Here is an 18,513-nt window from a genome sequence, read left to right as displayed (position 1 = left end):
TTTCATATAAACTCCACATCATTTCACTGCACGGGAAGATATGAACTCAATAAATTGACCTCGCTCCCAATGTGTGGCTTCATAGCTCAGTTGGTAGAGCATCGCACCGGTATCGCGGAGGTCACGGGTTCGAATCCCGTTGAAGCCCTGATTTTTTTCAGGCTTCTTCTTTCCAATTGCTTAAATTGGAAATTTACTGCGATGATCACATTTCACTTTCAAAGAAATATGAGTAACAAAAGATAATATGCTTTCCACTTGACCCATCTTAAAAACTCTAATTGCACAACCGTGAAGGATATTGAACTCAACTGGCGGTAAGGGCGGAAAGCATGATCAGGAGAAGGTTAACGAGATTTAATGACAACAGAGGCCACGAAGAAGAGTTTCTTAAATCCCCTTATTCATTAGTTTATTAATGTAATATCAAAAGAAAAATTACAGTTTCATCCATTTTTACGATTCATTTATGTATTGTTTGTTTAGTTATTCATCTTTTATTCATTTATTTGTATATACATGTATGTATCTTTTCAAGTGTGTTTGCGACTGCGGCTCCCCACTGTTATAAATAATCACCCAATGAAGATAATACAACCTGCTGACATTCTAGGAATATGTTTGTCTGGGAATCCTTAAGTCAGAGAGTTTAGCCTAAATCCCTAAAACATAATCATAACTACTACAACACGCAGCTTAATGATATTGCGTTTGATAATTGGTTGAATGTCCATGCACGTGTTTATACATATGTACCTGTCATGGTTGACATGAGAAGAAATGTTTAAAACGGTTTTCCCTAAAATGAAAAAATCCAATCTATAATTAGGGTAAAGTGTTAGGCGCTTCAAAATTACTCCTTTGTGGTTTTGTTGTTAATCTCGTTGATATATATACATTTTTTTCAAATTTTCCCATGTAGAATCGCCGTCCTTTCCTTTTTTAAAGCAATCGTTTTATTCCATGCGCATACGTCGTTATTATTGTCCTTGAGGAAATCCAAGAGCACAAGATTGAGCTACAAGTTTTCTTTACTACAAATAAAAAAAGAAATCTCTAGCCTCAGTACCAGAATTTCAAGATCCATCTCGTCTGTCACATAGCGATTTATCTGGCTTAAAAAAAACTACTTCGGTGTAATCACTATCAGTGCTGTTAGTCAGAGTTCCTGCACTGCCAATTTTTACAGTTGATACTTTTACTGTACTCTCAATATTGCTGTTGTTATTGCTTAGGTTCACCCTTTTCCTTCGCAATATTCCTCTCAGTCCTTCGTTTTCTGGAATCAACCCGTCGTTACTTGAGCAACAAGCCATCGGTAATTGTGAGAAAATGCGCGCAAATTCTTTATATGCCAATCTTCACTTATAATAGACTGTTACACAGAGGATATTACGGTGTCATCGCTTTTTGTACTGTCAAGCCTGTTGTACCGAGTTATTGCTAGGGCATTTTTCGCCTCAGATGCGGCTGGTCTGCCTGTCATTACTGTTGCTATTTTTCTCTCTGATCTAACCGCAACGGGCACCTTTAGAAACTGAAGGAGCTTTTTTTCCCAATAAGGTTTTTCATGATTACTGTCATAGTCGATCACGCTTCTATTCTGCAACGTTCTAGGAAGCTCTTGTAAATCTGCGTCATCAATTCTTATGATGACCAGACTGTTGTCATTTTCGCTTAAAAGTCGTTGCTCCGCTTGTTCCAGCTCATAACAACAGTTAGTACTTTTTAAAAAGTTCTTTGAATAAACAACTATGTTTTTGTAGCTTGCGTATACACTCTCTGACATAGTCTCATAAAAAACTCTCCCAGGGTAAAAGTCTCTGTAGTGAACTCGGCATTTTAGTTTATGTTGTTTTTCAAGAAGGTGTAGAATTTTGTTTTTCATCCATTTACAGTCTCTTTCGTTAAACATAATGAATACGTAGCTCTCCGCTCCTGGACTATCCAACTCTTTCTCCTCAGATCCCGAACTGCTGGACAATGTTATTCTAGACCCTAAAAATATGAGAAAATACGTATAACCTGTTATGTGCTATTTCTGCTTTCAAGCACTGCCTGTTTAGGGGAGGGCTGGCTCAGAACCTGTGTTTCTTCCTTCCCTTAGAATAATTCTAAGGTAACCGAACAGCCCAAGAGAAACACATCAAACAAGAATCAGAAATTTAACGAAAACGTTCACTTGGCATGAGTCATGCCAAAGAGTTTGCTGAATGAATCTTTGGCTTTAAACGTTCTGTGAATAAGTCGCTATATATTGGTAGCTGGCGAATAGCTTTCCGACATACTTTGATAAAAAATGGAAACGAAAAAAAACCACACACTCCCAGGTTCAGAATCTCTTTAGTTAATTTTGAATTTCAATAAATTCTGCCCTTTAATAAGATATACAAGTTCGTTTTCCATTCAATGGCACTCTGTACGGTTTAGTATTATGAGCTCCTGATTTAAAAATCTTTTAAAGAGGTCTTAAAAGCGATTGAATATTTTTAGTCTTTACTATTGAGATTTTCAGAATTGTCAGACTTCTTCTTTTCTATCACCAACGAGAGGATAATATTTGCCTATTTACTGAGGGAGTGCCAGACGGGAAGGCATTTGGCTTTAGTTAGTGACGTACAGACTTCGAGCCAAATATTTTCTACGCTAGATGTGCAAGGTTCGAGTGTCATCTCCACTGCCCAAAACATCGAATAAACGCTCGATGTTTATATGACCGTCATGTCCTGCTAAATGTACGGCACCACAGAAAATACGAGTGAAAATGAACACTTTATCTGAGAAATTTTAAAGGTTAATAGAAGGAAAACAACAGCAAAATTGGGAATGAAGCCTTGCCAGCCACAAAAAAAAAAGACCAGGGAGAGCCCGAGTTAAAAATGGGAGCATTTCAAACTAAAGTAACATCAGACGTGTCTAGATGTTTAGAGGACAAAGACAAACCTGCTGAGACAGAAGTGTGTTCCATGGGCCGCGACACGAACTTTCTGCGAAAAATAATAACCAGTATTCCTACCAGTAGACCAACAAGGATACCAGCAGATATGAAAACATATCTGATAGCTTTGTTGTTATCTGGACGAACAGAATGAAATCAAATTAACTGTAAGTACAAAGTTTTGTTTTAAAGAAGATTCAAATCTATGTCAGCGCTAATCCTCTTTTGATGTCAGAATCTGACCAAATGCGCACCTACCCCTGCCCCAACCTAACACTTCACCTAACTTGTTATCAATTGACTCCTTGAAATAATGCTAGATGCAACTCGCGTATTGCTCCGATGTTTTGATGGAGAACGTAGGGATGCTGCATTCAATGCAGGACACATTCAAGTGAGCAAAATTCACGGCACTGGATTTGTTTTTCCTAAATAGTTCTGGGATTCTCGAAAACGGTGATCATTTAGAAATGACCGATGAGAATTTCATTGGCTAAGTCTTTCCCGCATTTGCGCTCAACATAGCACGCTATTGATAGTGATATAGGAAGACTTATTCTTCTCTCTCTTTTAAGCTGATTTTAGGCAAATTATAGAAACCACGAATGTCTTTCTATCCTATTTTCATTTGACTCTATTGCTCAATCATTTATTTGGATTTCGCAGTTCATAGTAACTTGAAATATGTTGCATTAAAAAAAGAAATGATAGAGCAGAAATTCTACTCGATTTGTACAATGAAAGCAATACTTAACGCGCTCTAATTGAAGGCACAGGAGAAACTGGAGTTATTGTATTTGAACTTACCTTTGTTAGAGAGGGTTCCCTTCGCAGTTGATGCTGAAGAAGACTTAAACAAAGTATAAACTGTAAATGAAAGAAGGCTGCATGTGAATAAACGTTGAAGTGTTATTTTCGTATGTACTGGTATGTCAGTGATAAGTGAATCACTACAGGTTCATTCATGACGTTTAATTTAATCATTTAAACATAAAAATACAAGGATTTCTCTACGGAAAATTATAAAATTCGTTCCAGGAAATAGAGGATCACATTTTTCTCTTACCATCACAAATCTTACCTCTCGTTGTTTTATCACTTGTAGTGGAAGCTCTTGTCGTTGTTGCCGTTGTTGTTGTTGTTGTTGTTGCCGTTGTCGTTGTCGTTGTTGCCGTTGTTGTTGTTGTTGACGTCGTTGCCGTTGTTGCCTTTGTCGCCGTTTCTCTCTTTGTAGATGTGGTTGGTGATAATTCTGATGATGGTACTGTTGAAGAAGATAATAAATAACAGACAATAAATAACACAAAACAGAAATACTGGACACGAGAAAAATTCATCCACCCTTGATATAAATTGTTAGTATAGACAGAGTTGATAATATAAATCAGCCACCAAAGAGAATTTTTAAACAGGTGTTTCGAGCAAAGTATTTTGTAATACCCGACACAACAACACAATTTCTTTAGAAACTTCCTCCTTCACCCAACCATAAGTTTCTTTTCGTAAAAAAAACATTGTTTGATTATTATAACCCAAATATTACTACAAGTTTCTCAAACCATGATGGACAGTAAGGGAATTTATGATGCCCAGTGACACAAAGCATCAAAATGAGGATGGGAAATAAAAATTTTCCAAACACCATACGAAAGAAGTAACTAGATATACGAGTAAGTCATTTTCTTTAACATAAATCCAATTTTTTTCGAACCATTCTGCTGCATGTCTTTACTTTTACTGCCAAACGAAACAGTAGAACTTCAATAATTTCAATACTTTCGCACATCTGTTGTGTTTGACATATCCCCTACCTTGATTATTATTGATTTCACCACAAGCCTCGACAATAACTATTACATTTAGTATATAACATACAAGTAAATAGTCCTTTTCTCGCACGCTGATTGGCTAGCTAGTACTCTTCTAGTGAATAATGGTTAACCAATTAAATCGTTCTCTTGACTAATTAAAACTCACATGGACTATCATAACTTTTCAATGCGAAGCCTCCTGTATTATGAGGGATGCTGAGGATCTTTAAAAAAGAGAAAATGAAATCAGTGATTGCAGAAATAAAAAAGGCCAATCAACATTCTGTGATCGGCGACTCCATACAAAAATGAAGCGAAATGAAGAGCTAAAAAGAATAAATCCTCGCTGACCGTTTTTCGAGTGTCCCATCCACAAAACAAGACTAAATCACTTGAATCAGAAGGACAGAAAAGCTCACCCCAAGTTCTATATAATCCGGGTATTGATAACCATACTGCGAGATGTTTATTCTGAGGGAAGTTTGATTCTGAAAAAAAAATGGCGGAAAACTGATCATTTCATAGGTTAGGTTCGCGTCGATTGCAGGAATGCAACGTTTTTCACTCTGCTGCACATATTAAGTGAAAAAAGTATTGTTTGCAAATGTTATTACAATTTCGTCAACTTTTGGATTATAAAAGACATATGACTGATTGCCCATCATTAATATTACCTAAACTACTTGACGTTGCTTTGATCACCATCACTTTACGTATACCTAAACCGGCTGTTTATAGATTATAGAAGTCTGACAGCTTTTCGTGTCAGCCGGTCGTCGGAGAACTCAAAGGTATCCGTGATCTCACCTTTGGAAGTACAGTGCAAAATATGTCTGGCCCAGGACCAACTGATAACTTAATTAGATGTCCTTTCAAGTATTTATTAGTATCTAGGACAAAGAAAGGCAAACAAGTATTGTAGATCAGTAGAGTGAGGGATAAGCGCAAAATGGCGGAAATGCAATGCATACAGAGCTTCATCAGTTCACCTCCACATAAACTTCACCTCCCCATACTTTTGAAACATTTTCTGTTCAAAGAAAGTTTTTCAAAGCTGCAAACGTTTCGATAGCCTATTTCCGTCGCTGCTCAGACGGAAAAGATCCTTAAAGAATTTTGGATCCACATTTTGATAATAATATTTATCCTGGTTGAAAATCATTACTCAGTGGCTTGCGCTGAAGAGATCGGCATGAAACACGAGGATTAATGGATTTTACTGAAACTACGATTCTGGTTGTATTAAATGCCGAGCATAGAAGAATTTGAGTACCATTAAGTGGATCCCATGAAACGTCTGCGAACCAGTTGTCCGTATCTTTGTATCGTCGAATAGCTACAAAAGGTCGTGAAGAAAACTGTTCTTCAGGCACTGGTGTTGATTCATTCACTTTGCCCGGGCAATCTAAAATAAAAGGGATTCCAACGTGTTACTGCTCCATCAGATATGATCAACTCGAATATGAAGAGTCAAAATTATCCAAAACTTACTATCCGAAAAGGTTGATCTTTTTCGGCGCTGAAAGATTGTCTTTTCCACAAAGGTGTGCTTCGCTGTAAATGATAATATCAATGTTTTTAACTTTTGTTGCATGAAAATTTTCAAAAGAATATAACTTTTTATCCGTTCAAACATCACGAGCCAGTAAAACGTTTGAGTTTATGTATATTTAAAGGCGAAACATTTATATCGCCCCAAGGAAAGATAAGAGCGAAAAAAAAACCCCTGGTTTTAACAAACAGTATCATCTATAACTATTGATTATTTGGAATACATTCGCTGAAATTTTTGATGAAAATGTTTGAAAAAAAAATTCTTTAAAAATTCTTCATTCTCTTAACTAATAAGTGCATATGGTTTGAATACTGTCCGGCCTAATTTTCCGATCGACTTAAGTTAACGTAAAGACGTCACTCTGGTAACCAGCCTGCCATCACAACCGTATATTCATTTTATATGACTTTTGTACATTTCATTGAATGATTGATAACTTATTACAAGAACCGACAGCGCTTCTAAATCATTACTTTTGCACACTTCTAAACCCCTGGACACGAAAGTAACTATTTTTGTAAACAGAAATCAATTCCTTTCTTTTAATTCTCATTCCCTTGCGTTATTTTTTGTATGGTGGCTACAGATTATGAACACGCAAGAATAAAAACGTCTTTAGTTTAGTGGCTTATTCACTCTTGGGCCGTTTCCACGCATTACCTGATCTCCTTCTGAGACACCGGTTGCAGAGGACTGAATTTAGTACCTGTGTATGAACAAGAGAGACAATTGGAAAAAAATTGATTCAAGATATAAATAATTAGGTAAGTCATGGTATTAAGTGATTTTATTTATTCTCTTTCCAATTCAGGTTGTTTCAGGAGAATTAATATTACAGACGTATATATAGGTTTTGTTCCGGGTCTAAATATTTCGTTCATTGCCAAAAGCGTACTCCTGTATCATGTTTCCCTATTTTCCCGGAAACTTATACTTCCGTCAAAATAGAAAAATAATTTGAGTGTGTGAATAAATTTGCAGGTACTTAGTTTTTGTACAGCTTATGTGAACCTTCCCTTTATAACCTACATCCATAGAAATATTTACAATGTTTTTATGACACTCTACCTACTACAAATCTTAAATCGAACTCTTTACTAATCAACACTGGTGAAATAACTTGGTTCCTCACAGTTCTTTTGAAGGACGTCATTTAACTCAAGTGGTCTTCTTCATATTTATGCATCGATGTTAAGTCCTTGCGTGGAATCAATAATGGATACAAAACTTCAATAGTTAATCACCCAGGTTGATTGATGAAACAATTGAAATGCTTGAAAGAGAAGTTGCAGTCGTCAATTGATTATCAATTGTTTTTTAACTGATTTCGCCAATTGCATTGTATAGTCATCTCTGTAGTGATTTACGTCCAAAGTGCACTAGAAAAAAAAGATTTCCACTTCAACGTGGGTAAACAAAAATTTTCAATGGTTCTTCTAGATCTTTCGCTAATCACAGAAACACCGCTGATAATCAAACATGTGCTTTTTCAAAGAATCTAAACGTCATATCATATCTTTTTGTGATGATTAATAATCATTCATTATTTTGACAAAATAAGTGCTTTTCACTTATAAGTCGCATGATTGGCGATGGAGGCTGCATTTTCAATATTTTCGTGATGCTGATTCACGCCCTTTTATCGTGTCACACAGCTTTCTCGGTTTGCATTCGTCGTCCATTGTCGATACTGGCTACAGTAGTGAATGACAATCTCAGAATCGCCCTGAGGCAAAAATCATTCTTTTCAAGAGACAATGAAACAACATCGCATAAGTTGATTCAAATGCTGCTGAAAACACCAACAGTAGTATCGATACCTAGCAGTCTGGCAAAACAACGTAAAGTCCTCATTCAAGTGCTCTCCTATGACCATTGGTTTTGCACCGGAAGCTTTTCGTCTCCGGTTCAAACCTGCTGATGTCACGATGAATGCAAGGTCTTGATGAATGTTTTGATTGCCCTACGTCGTTCAAACCTGTTTTTGTTTTGTTTCGAACGCTAATAATTCGGCAGCGAATTAAAAAGGTCCACAGATCCCTATCAAATATCCAGTCTCAGCAGTTTACATAGATTGGGAGTTTTCCAAGTTGATAGCTGAGAATTGATCAATGAGTTTTAAGAAAATATTTCTCAGACTAAAGCTTTCTATGACTAACAGCTTTCTAAGACTAGCAGCTTTCCAAGTCCTACATTTGCTGATTCGACTTTTGATTCAAAACTCGTGCCAATGCATAAAAACAGAATTGAACCGTTTTATGACATCAAGAAATTTTTACAATAAAAATAAACTGGAGAGAGAAGAAAAATAGAATTCATTCCGGTTTGCATCCTCTAATACTACCCTACTATATCAATTTGGCAACTCTTAATTAATTCGTAAGAAGCTTTTTAATCAAAATACAAACAAAAGAGGAAAAACGTGTTTGACATTTTTAATCTTAATTCTGTTTTCCCTTGCAACTTACACCAGCGTGCCTAATATTTTTTCGCCAAAGTTCAAGCTCAGCAAGCTTTGAAAAATGTGCTCCTCGTCTAAAAGAATGAAAAATCACACACCCTGCTCCCAGCAGGTTTTTGATCAAAACAAAAGCTACGAAGAGCACGAAGGAACGCGAATTCACGGCTTTGAAATGAAAATTTATCAGACGCAAATGAGTGAAATTGTAAATCAGAGCGAGAGGCTGTATAGAAAACAAATGTGTATCTTGATGCCTTGTCTCTGAATATGATGTTTTTCGACCATTACTTGATTTTTTTACCTCGCCAGATCATTAAGAATGTTTTCGTGATATTCTTTCCAAGAAAAAGTACGCTCTCTGCATATGTGAAGCAGACAAAACTCAAGTAAATATAGAATAAAGAAAAAAAGAACAGAGATTTGAACAAAAATAGCAACAGCACAGTGCTCCGTGGGTATCTAAGCACCAAATGGCAAAAAGAGAAATTCCGCAAATTCTCGAAATAAATCGTGACTTCATGGTTGACCTATTTGATAATGATTTGATGCACACAAGTGATCTCGATCTGATTTAATTGCATGATAGTTCTATCATTCTACATTTGATAAACCTTCCATGATACCCCAAAGTTATTACCTAAATGGATATACGAGGTAGTTCTTTTTCTTATTAAAGAACTTCCAACTAATTTAATTTAAATAAAACGGTGCAAAATCTTTTAGGGTTTGTTTACCACATACTGAGCTGATGCGAACGAAAAGCTCACCAATTACGGCTCACTCGAAGGCCCTATTCCTGTGTTTGATTATTTTTATCTTCATAGGCGCATTACCCAATTACTGAACATATTCCTTTCTCTGTAAATTTGCATGACGTTTTCCACAACCTCTTGCCCAGTCACCTTCCAGCGTAATTTTTATTTGCCAATTAAATGGATAATTACAGAGCTGTTGTCAGCTGGGGCTGAATGTTTTATTCTCCGCTTACAGTTGAGTTGGCCATCATAATTAAGACCTTAACTTCGGCTGTAAATCTCAAGAAACCGATAATATTCATACCTGAGGTGGCTTTGTGAGAGACATCTTTTTGTCCAGACCGCAAGCGCGAAAACATCTTGTTTTCTCGGCCACCTTTGCTCCTAACGTGTTTATTAATGCTCCTGTGAGAACCAAGAGAACGGCTGCTAAAACCCGCAAAGGAATTGTTGCAGGCATGGGTTCTTGCGATCCTTTGGCACCGTTTATTAACTTGCGACAGTTTCACGAAGGGTTGGTCACGAGACAAAGAATTCCATCATGAGCAGGAAAGCTGCCGAAAAACCACATTTAAACAGGATTCAAATGCAAATTTCAAACAAGTCATAATGGCCCATTTTTGCTTTAGTTTTTATTTACATCTCGTTTCACACTCGGGTAATTCTGTCGCTTTCGATTATTAAGATTGATCTCCAAGATCTCTTTGTTAATGCGGATTAGTTTAAATATTGATGAAATAGGGAGAATTTTTTTGAGTCCACATCACTGATTATACCGCTTGTTCATTAATTCCGGCTGCTACGATAGGAGATTCAGAGTACATCATGCTTGTTTCTTACTTTGATTAACGCGATAAGAAATAAAAAACCAGCTTCAGGAAATGAAAGTCAACTACTTGGATGCAGTGAAGCTACATGTTAGTGCATGAAATATGATCCCTCTTGAAAAGAGCACGTTGTTTCCACCTACAAGTGAAAACTGGCAAACAAGGCAGGCTTGTCCCTGGTTTGAGGATTTAAGTGTTAAAATAGGCTATTGGAACAATTTATAGCAATAGATTTATAAATTTGATAATCAAAATAATAACAGAGATTCAAGCTGACGAAAATGGTGAGCCATGAGCTGAATATAATCGCGCGTGGCTTCGATTTTCGTAGGGTATGAACAATCAAGTCGCGAATCAATGCTGTTAACTAAAAGAGAACCCGCAGAATCATTATGAGCAAACTCAAGCTGGGAAAATGCAATAAGTAGGCAAAAAATTTCAAGTTTTCCTCTTTGGTATCGATCGCTAGTAAAAAGAGGCTTCCTTAACCGAAGTTCCCGGCCACACGGGGGTACAAGAAGCGCAAGGCACGACGGTACCTCTTTCTGCCAACTCCATCCTCCTTACCCATCCATTTCCATGTAACGTGCATCATGAAGACAACTTGGTACAAGTCAGGCTTCCCCTGATTTGTTTCGATTTGTCTCTCAGGTGACTGTTCCAACTACTTTTGGTTAAATCCAGACCAAGAGAAGTTTCTTTTCCTACGCTCATTTATCTACAAAACCACGAACTACTGGAATTATTTTTTTTCAAAAACGGTCATCTCAGAAATTCGTTAAAGAAACAAGTTTCAAAAAGTGCAAAAGCTATTTTTTCTGTTGTTGCTGTTTGTATTTTTAAATATAGGTATTAAGTTCAGCAAAGCTAGCGATAAGTACAACATACAAAAATATAGAACTCAACATATGAAAGACATCTTAATATGAAACAAACTTGTTAAGGTTCCCGTTATATGTCAGTAAAGTTCCCTTTGTGAAATAAATATCTCTGTGGTGGTGCTGCTTGTCAGTGTTTTCGAACCTTTGCAAAGCGCCTCCCTTTTAAAATCCTTCGGGCTCTCCAGGAGCGCGATAAGAAGTAAGGTGTTTTTCTCAGAAAATTTTTCCCATAAAAAAAAAAATTCCTCCCCCTCCCCATCCCTGTTAAAAAAAGTATAAAGAAGTGCGAAACTTGACTAAACTTCAGAGGGAACATATCGACAGCGGCTGTACTTTAGAAACGCCATAATACTAGACGAGCTTATTAAGCCCTGAAGATCTCTTTGATCGCTGGTAACATGAAACCTTTTTCCAGAACACAATAACTTGTATAGCTATTAACACGACTATAAATCTAGATCACATTCTTAAACAGAGGTTCCCTCTGTCTCTGAAATAACAGATACTTCGGTAGCGGTACTGATTGTTCTTTCGTAAGCAATTCTTTTCTGATGATTTTCTTCGATAAAATCGTTTGGAAACAGCTATCATTGTCTTTGTCTTATGTCATACATTCTTCATCAAGATCATTAGAGGTGTCCAGAAACTTAATGTGTTTGCTTTTCCAGAAAGGTTTTTCCAAGGGATTGGCATAGTCTATGAAACTTCGTTTCTTCAATCCCCGAGAGAGCATCTCACAATCCGTTTTATCAATCCTCATCACGACCAGGCTGTCGTCTCTTTCTTTAAGAAGGTGATACTTAGCAAGGTCCAATTCATGGATGCAGTAATTACTGAGCATCAAGTTTTTGGAAAACACTGCAATTACTTTATAACTGTTGTAAACACTCTCCTCCATGTTAACTTCAAAAGGTTTCCCAGGCATTCCCTCCGAGTACCCCGAAAGACACTGTTAAAGTAGTAATCAGAGTGGTGGTGTAATCTGGGAAACAAAAAATTACGTACAGTTTACACCAGTCGCAAGGAAGTTATACAAGAGTCAATCATGCTATGACCTAACGTGATCATTAGCAATCTATGTTGCAGTCTCAGTTCACATTTCATGTAAGAACAAACAGGTACAAGATACCTGTGGGTATAATAAGGTATAACCTCCTCTGACAAAGGAACACGAGCGCATGCTATTACCAAGAGATCAAAGATGAGTGCGCTGGTTACCCTTTGGCTAAAAGGTTTTGGCTTTTCAGGCTACTCTCATCATGCCTCACCCGACCTATCCACAATTGTTTAACCATTTAGGAGGTTATTTCATTCTATAAAGCGTTTTGCATTTGAGGATCGTAGGTCAAAATAAAATAACGCAAAATACAGCCAATCAGAATAAAGATTGCCATCACGTAGAGCCAATGAGAAATCAAAGAGTTTACACGTTTAACTCCATAGCTCGTTTCACTCATTTGACTCTATAGCTCAATCATTTATTTGGATTTCGCAATTCATAGTAACTTGAAATATGTTGAATTAAAAAAATGAAATGATAGAGTAGAAATTCTACTCGATTTGTACAAAGAAAGTAATACTCGGCGTGCTATAATTGAAGGCACAGGAGGGAAAAACGGTCATCGAAACTGGAGTTCTTCAATTTAAACTTGCATTTGTTAGAGAGGGTTCCCTGCGCAGTTGTTGCTGAGGAAGACTTAAACAAAGTAGAAACTGTAAATGAAAGAAGGCTGCATAATAATAAACTGTGAAGTGTTGTTTTCGTAAGTACTAGAATGTCAGTGATAAGTAAACCACTACAGATTCAATCATGACGTTTAATTTGATCATATAGATATAGAGAGGATATAAAAACACTGGTGGGAAAATAGAAAATAATATTTTTCTGTAGAAAATTGTAAAATCCGTTCCAGGAAACAGAGGATCAAATTTTTCTCTTGCCATCACAAAATCTTACCTTTCGTTATTTTATCACTTGTAATGGTAACTCTTGTCGATGTTATAGTTTTTGTCGTTGCTTTTTCTGTCTTTGTAGATATGGTTGGTGGTGATTCTGATGATGGTACTGTTGAACAAGATAATAGATAACAGACACAAAACAAAAATGCTGGACACGAGAAAAATTCATCCACCCTAGATATAAATTGTTAGTATAAACAGATTTGATAATATAAATCAGCCACCGAAGAAAATTTTTAAACAGGTGTTTCGAGCAAAGTATCTTGTAATACCCGACTTAGCAACACAGTATCTTTAGAAACTTCCTCCTTCGCCCAACCATAAGTTTCTTTTCGTAAAAAAAATTGTTTGATTATTATAACCTAAACATTACCACAAGTTTCTCAAACCATGATGGCACAGTAAGGGACTTTATGATGCATAGTGACACAAAGCATCAAATTTTCCAAAATCCATACGAAAGAAGTTACTAGGTATACGAGTAAGTCATTTTCTTCAACAGGACTCCAATTTTTTGCTAACCATTCTGCTTTATGTCTTTACTTTTCCAGCCAGAATTTTAATGATTTCAACACTTTCACACATCTGTCGTGTTTGACATATCCTCTATTAGTAGATACTACACAAGTGAATAGTGCTTTTCGCGCGCGTTGATTGGCTAGTTCGGAAGTGAATAGCAGGTACTATTCTAGTGAATAATTCTAAACTGATTAAATCATTCTTCTGACTAAATAAAACTCACATGGAATAACATCATAAATATTCATTGCGATGTTTTTCTTATGAGGGATGCTGATGATCTTAAAAAGAGAAAATGAAATCAGTGATTGCATAAATAAAAAAGGCAAACAATGTTCTGTGATCGGCGACTCCATACAAGTAAGAAGTGAAATTAAGAGCTAAAAAAAGAAATCCTAACTGACCGTTTTTCGAGTGTCCTATCCACAAAACAGGACCAAATCACTTGAATCAGAAGGACAGAAAAGCTCACCCCAAGTTTTATATAATCCGGGTAATGATAACCGTACTGTGAGATGTTTATTCTGAGGGAAGTTTGATTCTGAAAAAAAAAAATGGTGGAAAACTGATCATTTCATATGTTATGTTCGAGCCGATTGTGGGAATGCAACGTTTTTCATTCCGCACTAGCGCTGCACATAAAAAGTGAAAAAAGTATTGTTTGCAAATGTTATTACAATTTCGTCAACTTTTGGATGGTAAAAGACACATGACTGATTGCCCATCACTAATTTTACCTAAACTACTTGACGTTGCTTTGATCACCATCATTTTACGTATACCTAAACCGGCTGTTTATAGATTATAGAAGTCTGACAGCTTTTCGTGTCAGCCGGTCGTCGGAGAACTCAAAGGTATCCCTGATGTCACCTTTGGAAGTACAGTGCAAAATATGTCTGGCCCAGGACCAACCAATAGGCGAATTAGGTGTCCTTTCAAGTATTTATAATCGTGTCACTGCTCAATCAGATATGTTCAACTCGAATATGAAGAGTTAAAATTATCCAAAACTTATATTTGAAAAGGTTGATCTTTTTCGGCGCTGAAAGATTGTCTTTTCCACAAAGGTGTGCTTCACCGTAAATGATGATTTCTATATTATTAAGTTTTGTTGCATGATCGAAAATCTACAAAAGAATATAACTTTTTTTTCCGTTCAAATATTAAGAGCTAGTTAAAAGTTTGAGTTTAGATGCATTAGAGGTGAAACAAATATATCGCCCTGAGGATAGATGAGAGTAAAAAAAATCCTAGAATCATCAAACAGTATCATCTATAACTATTGATTATTTTGAATACATTCGCTGAAATTTTCGATGCAAGTGTTTAAAAAAAAAGCTTTAAAATTTTTCATTCTCTTAAGTAATAAGTGCATATGGTCTTGCATACTGTCCGGCCTAATTTTCCGATCGACTCAAGTTAACATAAAGACGTCACTCTAGTCACCAGCCTGCCATCAAAACCGTATATTAATTTTAGATGATTTTTGTACATTTCATTGAATGATTGATAACTTAGTACAAGAACCGACAGCGCTTCTGAATTATTACTTCTGCATACTTCTGAACCCCTGGACATGAAAGTAACTATTTTTGTGAAAAAAAAAAATAATCACAGTTCCTTTCTTTTAATTCTTATTCCCTTGCGTTATTTTTTTAGTAGTGGCTGCAGATTATGAACACACAAGAATAAAAGCTTCTTTAGTTAAGTGGCTTATTCACTCTTGGGCCGTTTCCACACATTACCTGATCTCCTTCTGAGACACCGGTTGCAGAGGACTGAATCTAGTAGCTGTAAATGAAAAAGAGAGGCTATTGGAAAAGAATGGATTCAAGATATAAATAATAAGATAAGTCATGTTATTAAGTAATTCTATTTATTCTCTTTCCAATTCAGGTTGTTTTAGAATCAATATTACAGACATAGATATAGGTTTTGGTCCGGGTCTAAATATTTTGTTATTTTCCAAAAGCGTACCCCCGTATCATTCTTCCTTATTTTCCCGAAAACTTATACTTCCGTCAAAATAGAAAAATAATTTTATTATTGAAATAAATTTGCAGGTACTTAGTTTACATACAGCTTATGTGAACCCTCCCTTTATAACCTACATCCAGAGAAATATTTATATTGTGCTTATGACACTCTACTTACTACAAGTCTAAAATCGAACTCTCTACTAATCAACACTGGTAAAATAATTTGGTTCCTCACAGTTCTTTTGAAGGACGTCGCTTAACTCAAGTGGTCTTCCTCATATTTATGCATCGCTGTAAAATCCTTGCGTGAAGTCAATAATGGATACAACACTTTAATAGTTAATCACCCAGGCTGATTGATGAAAAAATTGAAATGTTTGAAAGAGAAGATGCAGTCGTCAATTGATTTTCAATTGTTTTTTAACTGTTTTCGCCATGGAATTTTTAAGTCATCTCTGTAGTGATTTATGTCCAAACTGCACTGGAAAAAAAAGATTTTCACTTTAACGTGGGTAAACAAAAATTTTCAATGGTTCTTCTAGATCCTTCGCTAATCACAGAAACACCGCTGATAATCAAACATGTGCTTTTTCAAAGAATCTAAACGTCATATGATATCTTTTTGTAAAGATTAATCTTTATTCATTATTTTGACAAAATAACTGCTTTTCACTTAAAAGTCGCATGATTGACGATAGAGGCAGCATTTGCAATATTTACATGATGCTGATTCGCGCCCGTTTATCGTGTCACACAGCCCTCTCTGTTTGCATTCGTCGTCCATTGTCGATACTGGCTACAGTAGTGAATGACAATCTCAGAATCGCCCAGAGGCAAAAATCATTCTTTCAAGAGACAATGAAACAACATTGTATAAGTTGATTCAAATGCTTCTGAAAACACCAACAATAGTATCGATACCTAACAGTCTGGCAAAACAACGAAAAGTCCTCATTCAAGTGCTCTGCTATGACCATTGGTTTTGCACCGAAAGCTTTTCGTCTCCGGTCCAAACCTGATGTCACGAAGAATGCAAGGTCTTGATGAATGTTTTGATTGCCCTACGTCGTTCAAACCTGTCTTTGTTTTTGTTTCGAACACTAATAATTCGGCAGCGAATTAAAAAGGTCCATAGATCCCTAACAAATATCCAGTCTCAGCAGTTTACATACATTGGAAGTCTTCCAAGTTGATAGCTGAGAACTGATCAAGAAAAGATTCGACTTTTGATTCAAAACTCGTGCCAATGCAATAAAACAGAATTACACCGTTGTATGACATCAATAAATTCTTACAATAAAAATTAACTAGAGAGGGAAGAAAAATAGAATTCATTCCAGTTTGCATCCTCTAATACTACCCAATATCAATTTGGCAACTCTTAATTAATTCGTAAGAAGCTTTTTAATCAAAATACAAACAAAAGAGGAAAAACGTGTTTGACATTTATAATCTTAATTCTGCTTTCCTTTGTAACTTACACTAACCTGTCTAGTACTATTTCGCCAAAGTTCAACCTTAGCAAGTTTGAAAAATGTGCTGCTTGTCTAAACGGAATAAAAAATCAAACACCTTGCTCCCCAGCAGGTTTTTGGTCAAAACGAAAGCTGCAAAGAGCACGAAGGAACGCGAATTAACTTTTGAGGTGAAAATTTATCAGACGCAAATGAGTGAAATTGTAAATCAGAGCGAGAGGCGGTATAGAAAAAAAATGAGTATCTTGATGCCTTGTCTCTGAATATGATGTTTTTCGACCATTACTTGATTTTTTGACCTCGCCAGATCATTAAAAATGTTTTCATGATATTCTTTCAAAGAAAAAGTACGCTCTCTGCATATGTGAAGCAAAACAAAATTAAAGTAAATATAGAATTAAGAAAATAAGAACAGAGATTTAAACAAAAATAGCAACAGCACAATGCTCCGTGGGTATCTAAGCACCAAATGGCAAAAAGAAAAATTCCGCAAATTCTCGAAATAAATCGTGAATTCATGGTTGACCTATTTGATAATGATTTGATGCACACAAGTGATCTCGATCTGATTTAATTGCATGATAAATCCATCATTTCTACGTTTTATAAACCCCGAAGTTAACCACATGGATATACAAGGTAGTTCTTTTTCTTATTAAAGAACTTCCAACTAATTTAATTTAAATAAAACGGTGCAAAATCTTTTAGGGTTTGTTTACCACATACTGAGCTGATGCGAACGAAAAGCTCACCAATTACGGCTCACTCGAAGGCCCATTTCCTGTGTTTGATTATTTTTATCTTCATAGACGCATTATCCAGTTACTGAACATATTCCTTTCTCTGTAAATTTAAATAACGTTTGCCACAACCTCTTGCCCGGTCACCTTCCAATGTGATTTTTATTTGCCAATTAAATGGATAATTACAGAGCTGTTGTCAGCTGGGGCTGAATGTTTCATTCTCCGCTTACAGTTGAGTTGGCCATCATAATTAAGACCTTAACTTCGGCTGTAAATCTCAAGACACCGATAATATCCATACCTGAGGTGGCTTTGTGAGAGACATCTTTTTGTCCAGACCGCAAGCGCGAAAACATCTTGTTTTCTCGGGCACCTTTGCTCCTAACATGTTTATCAATGCTCCTGTGATAACCAAGAGAACGGCTGCGAAAACCTGCAAAGGAATTGTTGCAGGCATGGGTTCTTGCGATCCTTTGGCACCGTTTATTAACTTGCGACAGTTTCACGAAGGATTGGTCACGAGACAAAGAATTCCATCATGAGCAGGAAAGCTGCCGAAACACCACATTTAAACGGGGTTCAAATGCAAATTTCAAACAAGTCCTGATGG

The 18,513-nt window shown here is 36.3% G+C and overlaps 2 protein-coding genes across 6 annotated transcripts; both read right to left on the bottom strand.

Moving 5' to 3' along the window:
• Window positions 1-386: 386 nt before the first annotated feature.
• LOC113665466 (uncharacterized) lies at window positions 387-10,137 on the bottom strand. The gene is made up of 11 exons (XM_089184427.1): window positions 9,825-10,137; window positions 6,965-7,010; window positions 6,241-6,303; window positions 6,023-6,154; window positions 5,557-5,639; window positions 5,169-5,237; window positions 4,916-4,973; window positions 4,020-4,202; window positions 3,746-3,805; window positions 2,944-3,075; window positions 387-1,998 (listed from the first exon to the last, which is right to left on the bottom strand). Exons 1-11 carry the CDS (start codon window positions 9,978-9,980, stop codon window positions 1,379-1,381), a joined length of 1,602 nt encoding a protein of 533 aa, XP_089040553.1. The 5' UTR covers window positions 9,981-10,137; the 3' UTR covers window positions 387-1,378.
• Window positions 9,979-18,508, bottom strand: LOC113665440 (uncharacterized). 5 transcript variants are annotated; one of them, XM_089184462.1, is made up of 5 exons: window positions 18,205-18,508; window positions 15,452-15,497; window positions 14,179-14,247; window positions 13,186-13,281; window positions 9,979-10,074 (listed from the first exon to the last, which is right to left on the bottom strand). In XM_089184462.1, exons 1-5 carry the CDS (start codon window positions 18,358-18,360, stop codon window positions 10,040-10,042), a joined length of 402 nt encoding a protein of 133 aa, XP_089040588.1. In that variant the 5' UTR covers window positions 18,361-18,508; the 3' UTR covers window positions 9,979-10,039. The 5 variants fall into 5 exon arrangements, with proteins under 5 accessions (XP_089040588.1, XP_089040590.1, XP_089040587.1 ...); XM_089184461.1 differs by lacking the exon at window positions 9,979-10,074 and adding an exon at window positions 12,073-12,210; XM_089184464.1 differs by lacking the exon at window positions 14,179-14,247 and having other exon boundaries at window positions 13,186-13,293.
• Between the last annotated feature and the right edge of the window lie 5 nt (window positions 18,509-18,513).

Source organism: Pocillopora damicornis, chromosome 10 (genome assembly GCF_964200805.1).
Source record: "Pocillopora damicornis chromosome 10, jaPocDami1.2, whole genome shotgun sequence".
In the NCBI taxonomy this organism is placed as follows: Eukaryota; Metazoa; Cnidaria; class Anthozoa; order Scleractinia; family Pocilloporidae; genus Pocillopora; species Pocillopora damicornis.
This window is presented reverse-complemented; position numbering and strand designations above follow the sequence as displayed.

Excerpts from the sequence above, each read along its gene's own strand:
- LOC113665466 (XM_089184427.1), bottom strand. The coding sequence starts at position 9,980 with ATGCCTGCAACAATTCCTTTGCGGGTTTTAGCAGCCGTTCTCTTGGTT. Across the intron at positions 5,238-5,556 it reads TTTGCACTGTACTTCCAAAG|AATCAAACTTCCCTCAGAAT; the intron begins GTGAGATCACGG and ends TTTTTTTTTCAG. Across the intron at positions 3,806-4,019 it reads AAGTGATAAAACAACGAGAG|TTTATACTTTGTTTAAGTCT; the intron begins GTAAGATTTGTG and ends TTTCATTTACAG.
- LOC113665440 (XM_089184461.1), bottom strand. The coding sequence starts at position 18,360 with ATGCCTGCAACAATTCCTTTGCAGGTTTTCGCAGCCGTTCTCTTGGTT. Across the intron at positions 14,248-15,451 it reads GTGTCTCAGAAGGAGATCAG|AATCAAACTTCCCTCAGAAT; the intron begins GTAATGTGTGGA and ends TTTTTTTTTCAG. Across the intron at positions 12,211-13,185 it reads AAGTGATAAAATAACGAAAG|ATTACACCACCACTCTGATT; the intron begins GTAAGATTTTGT and ends TTTGTTTCCCAG.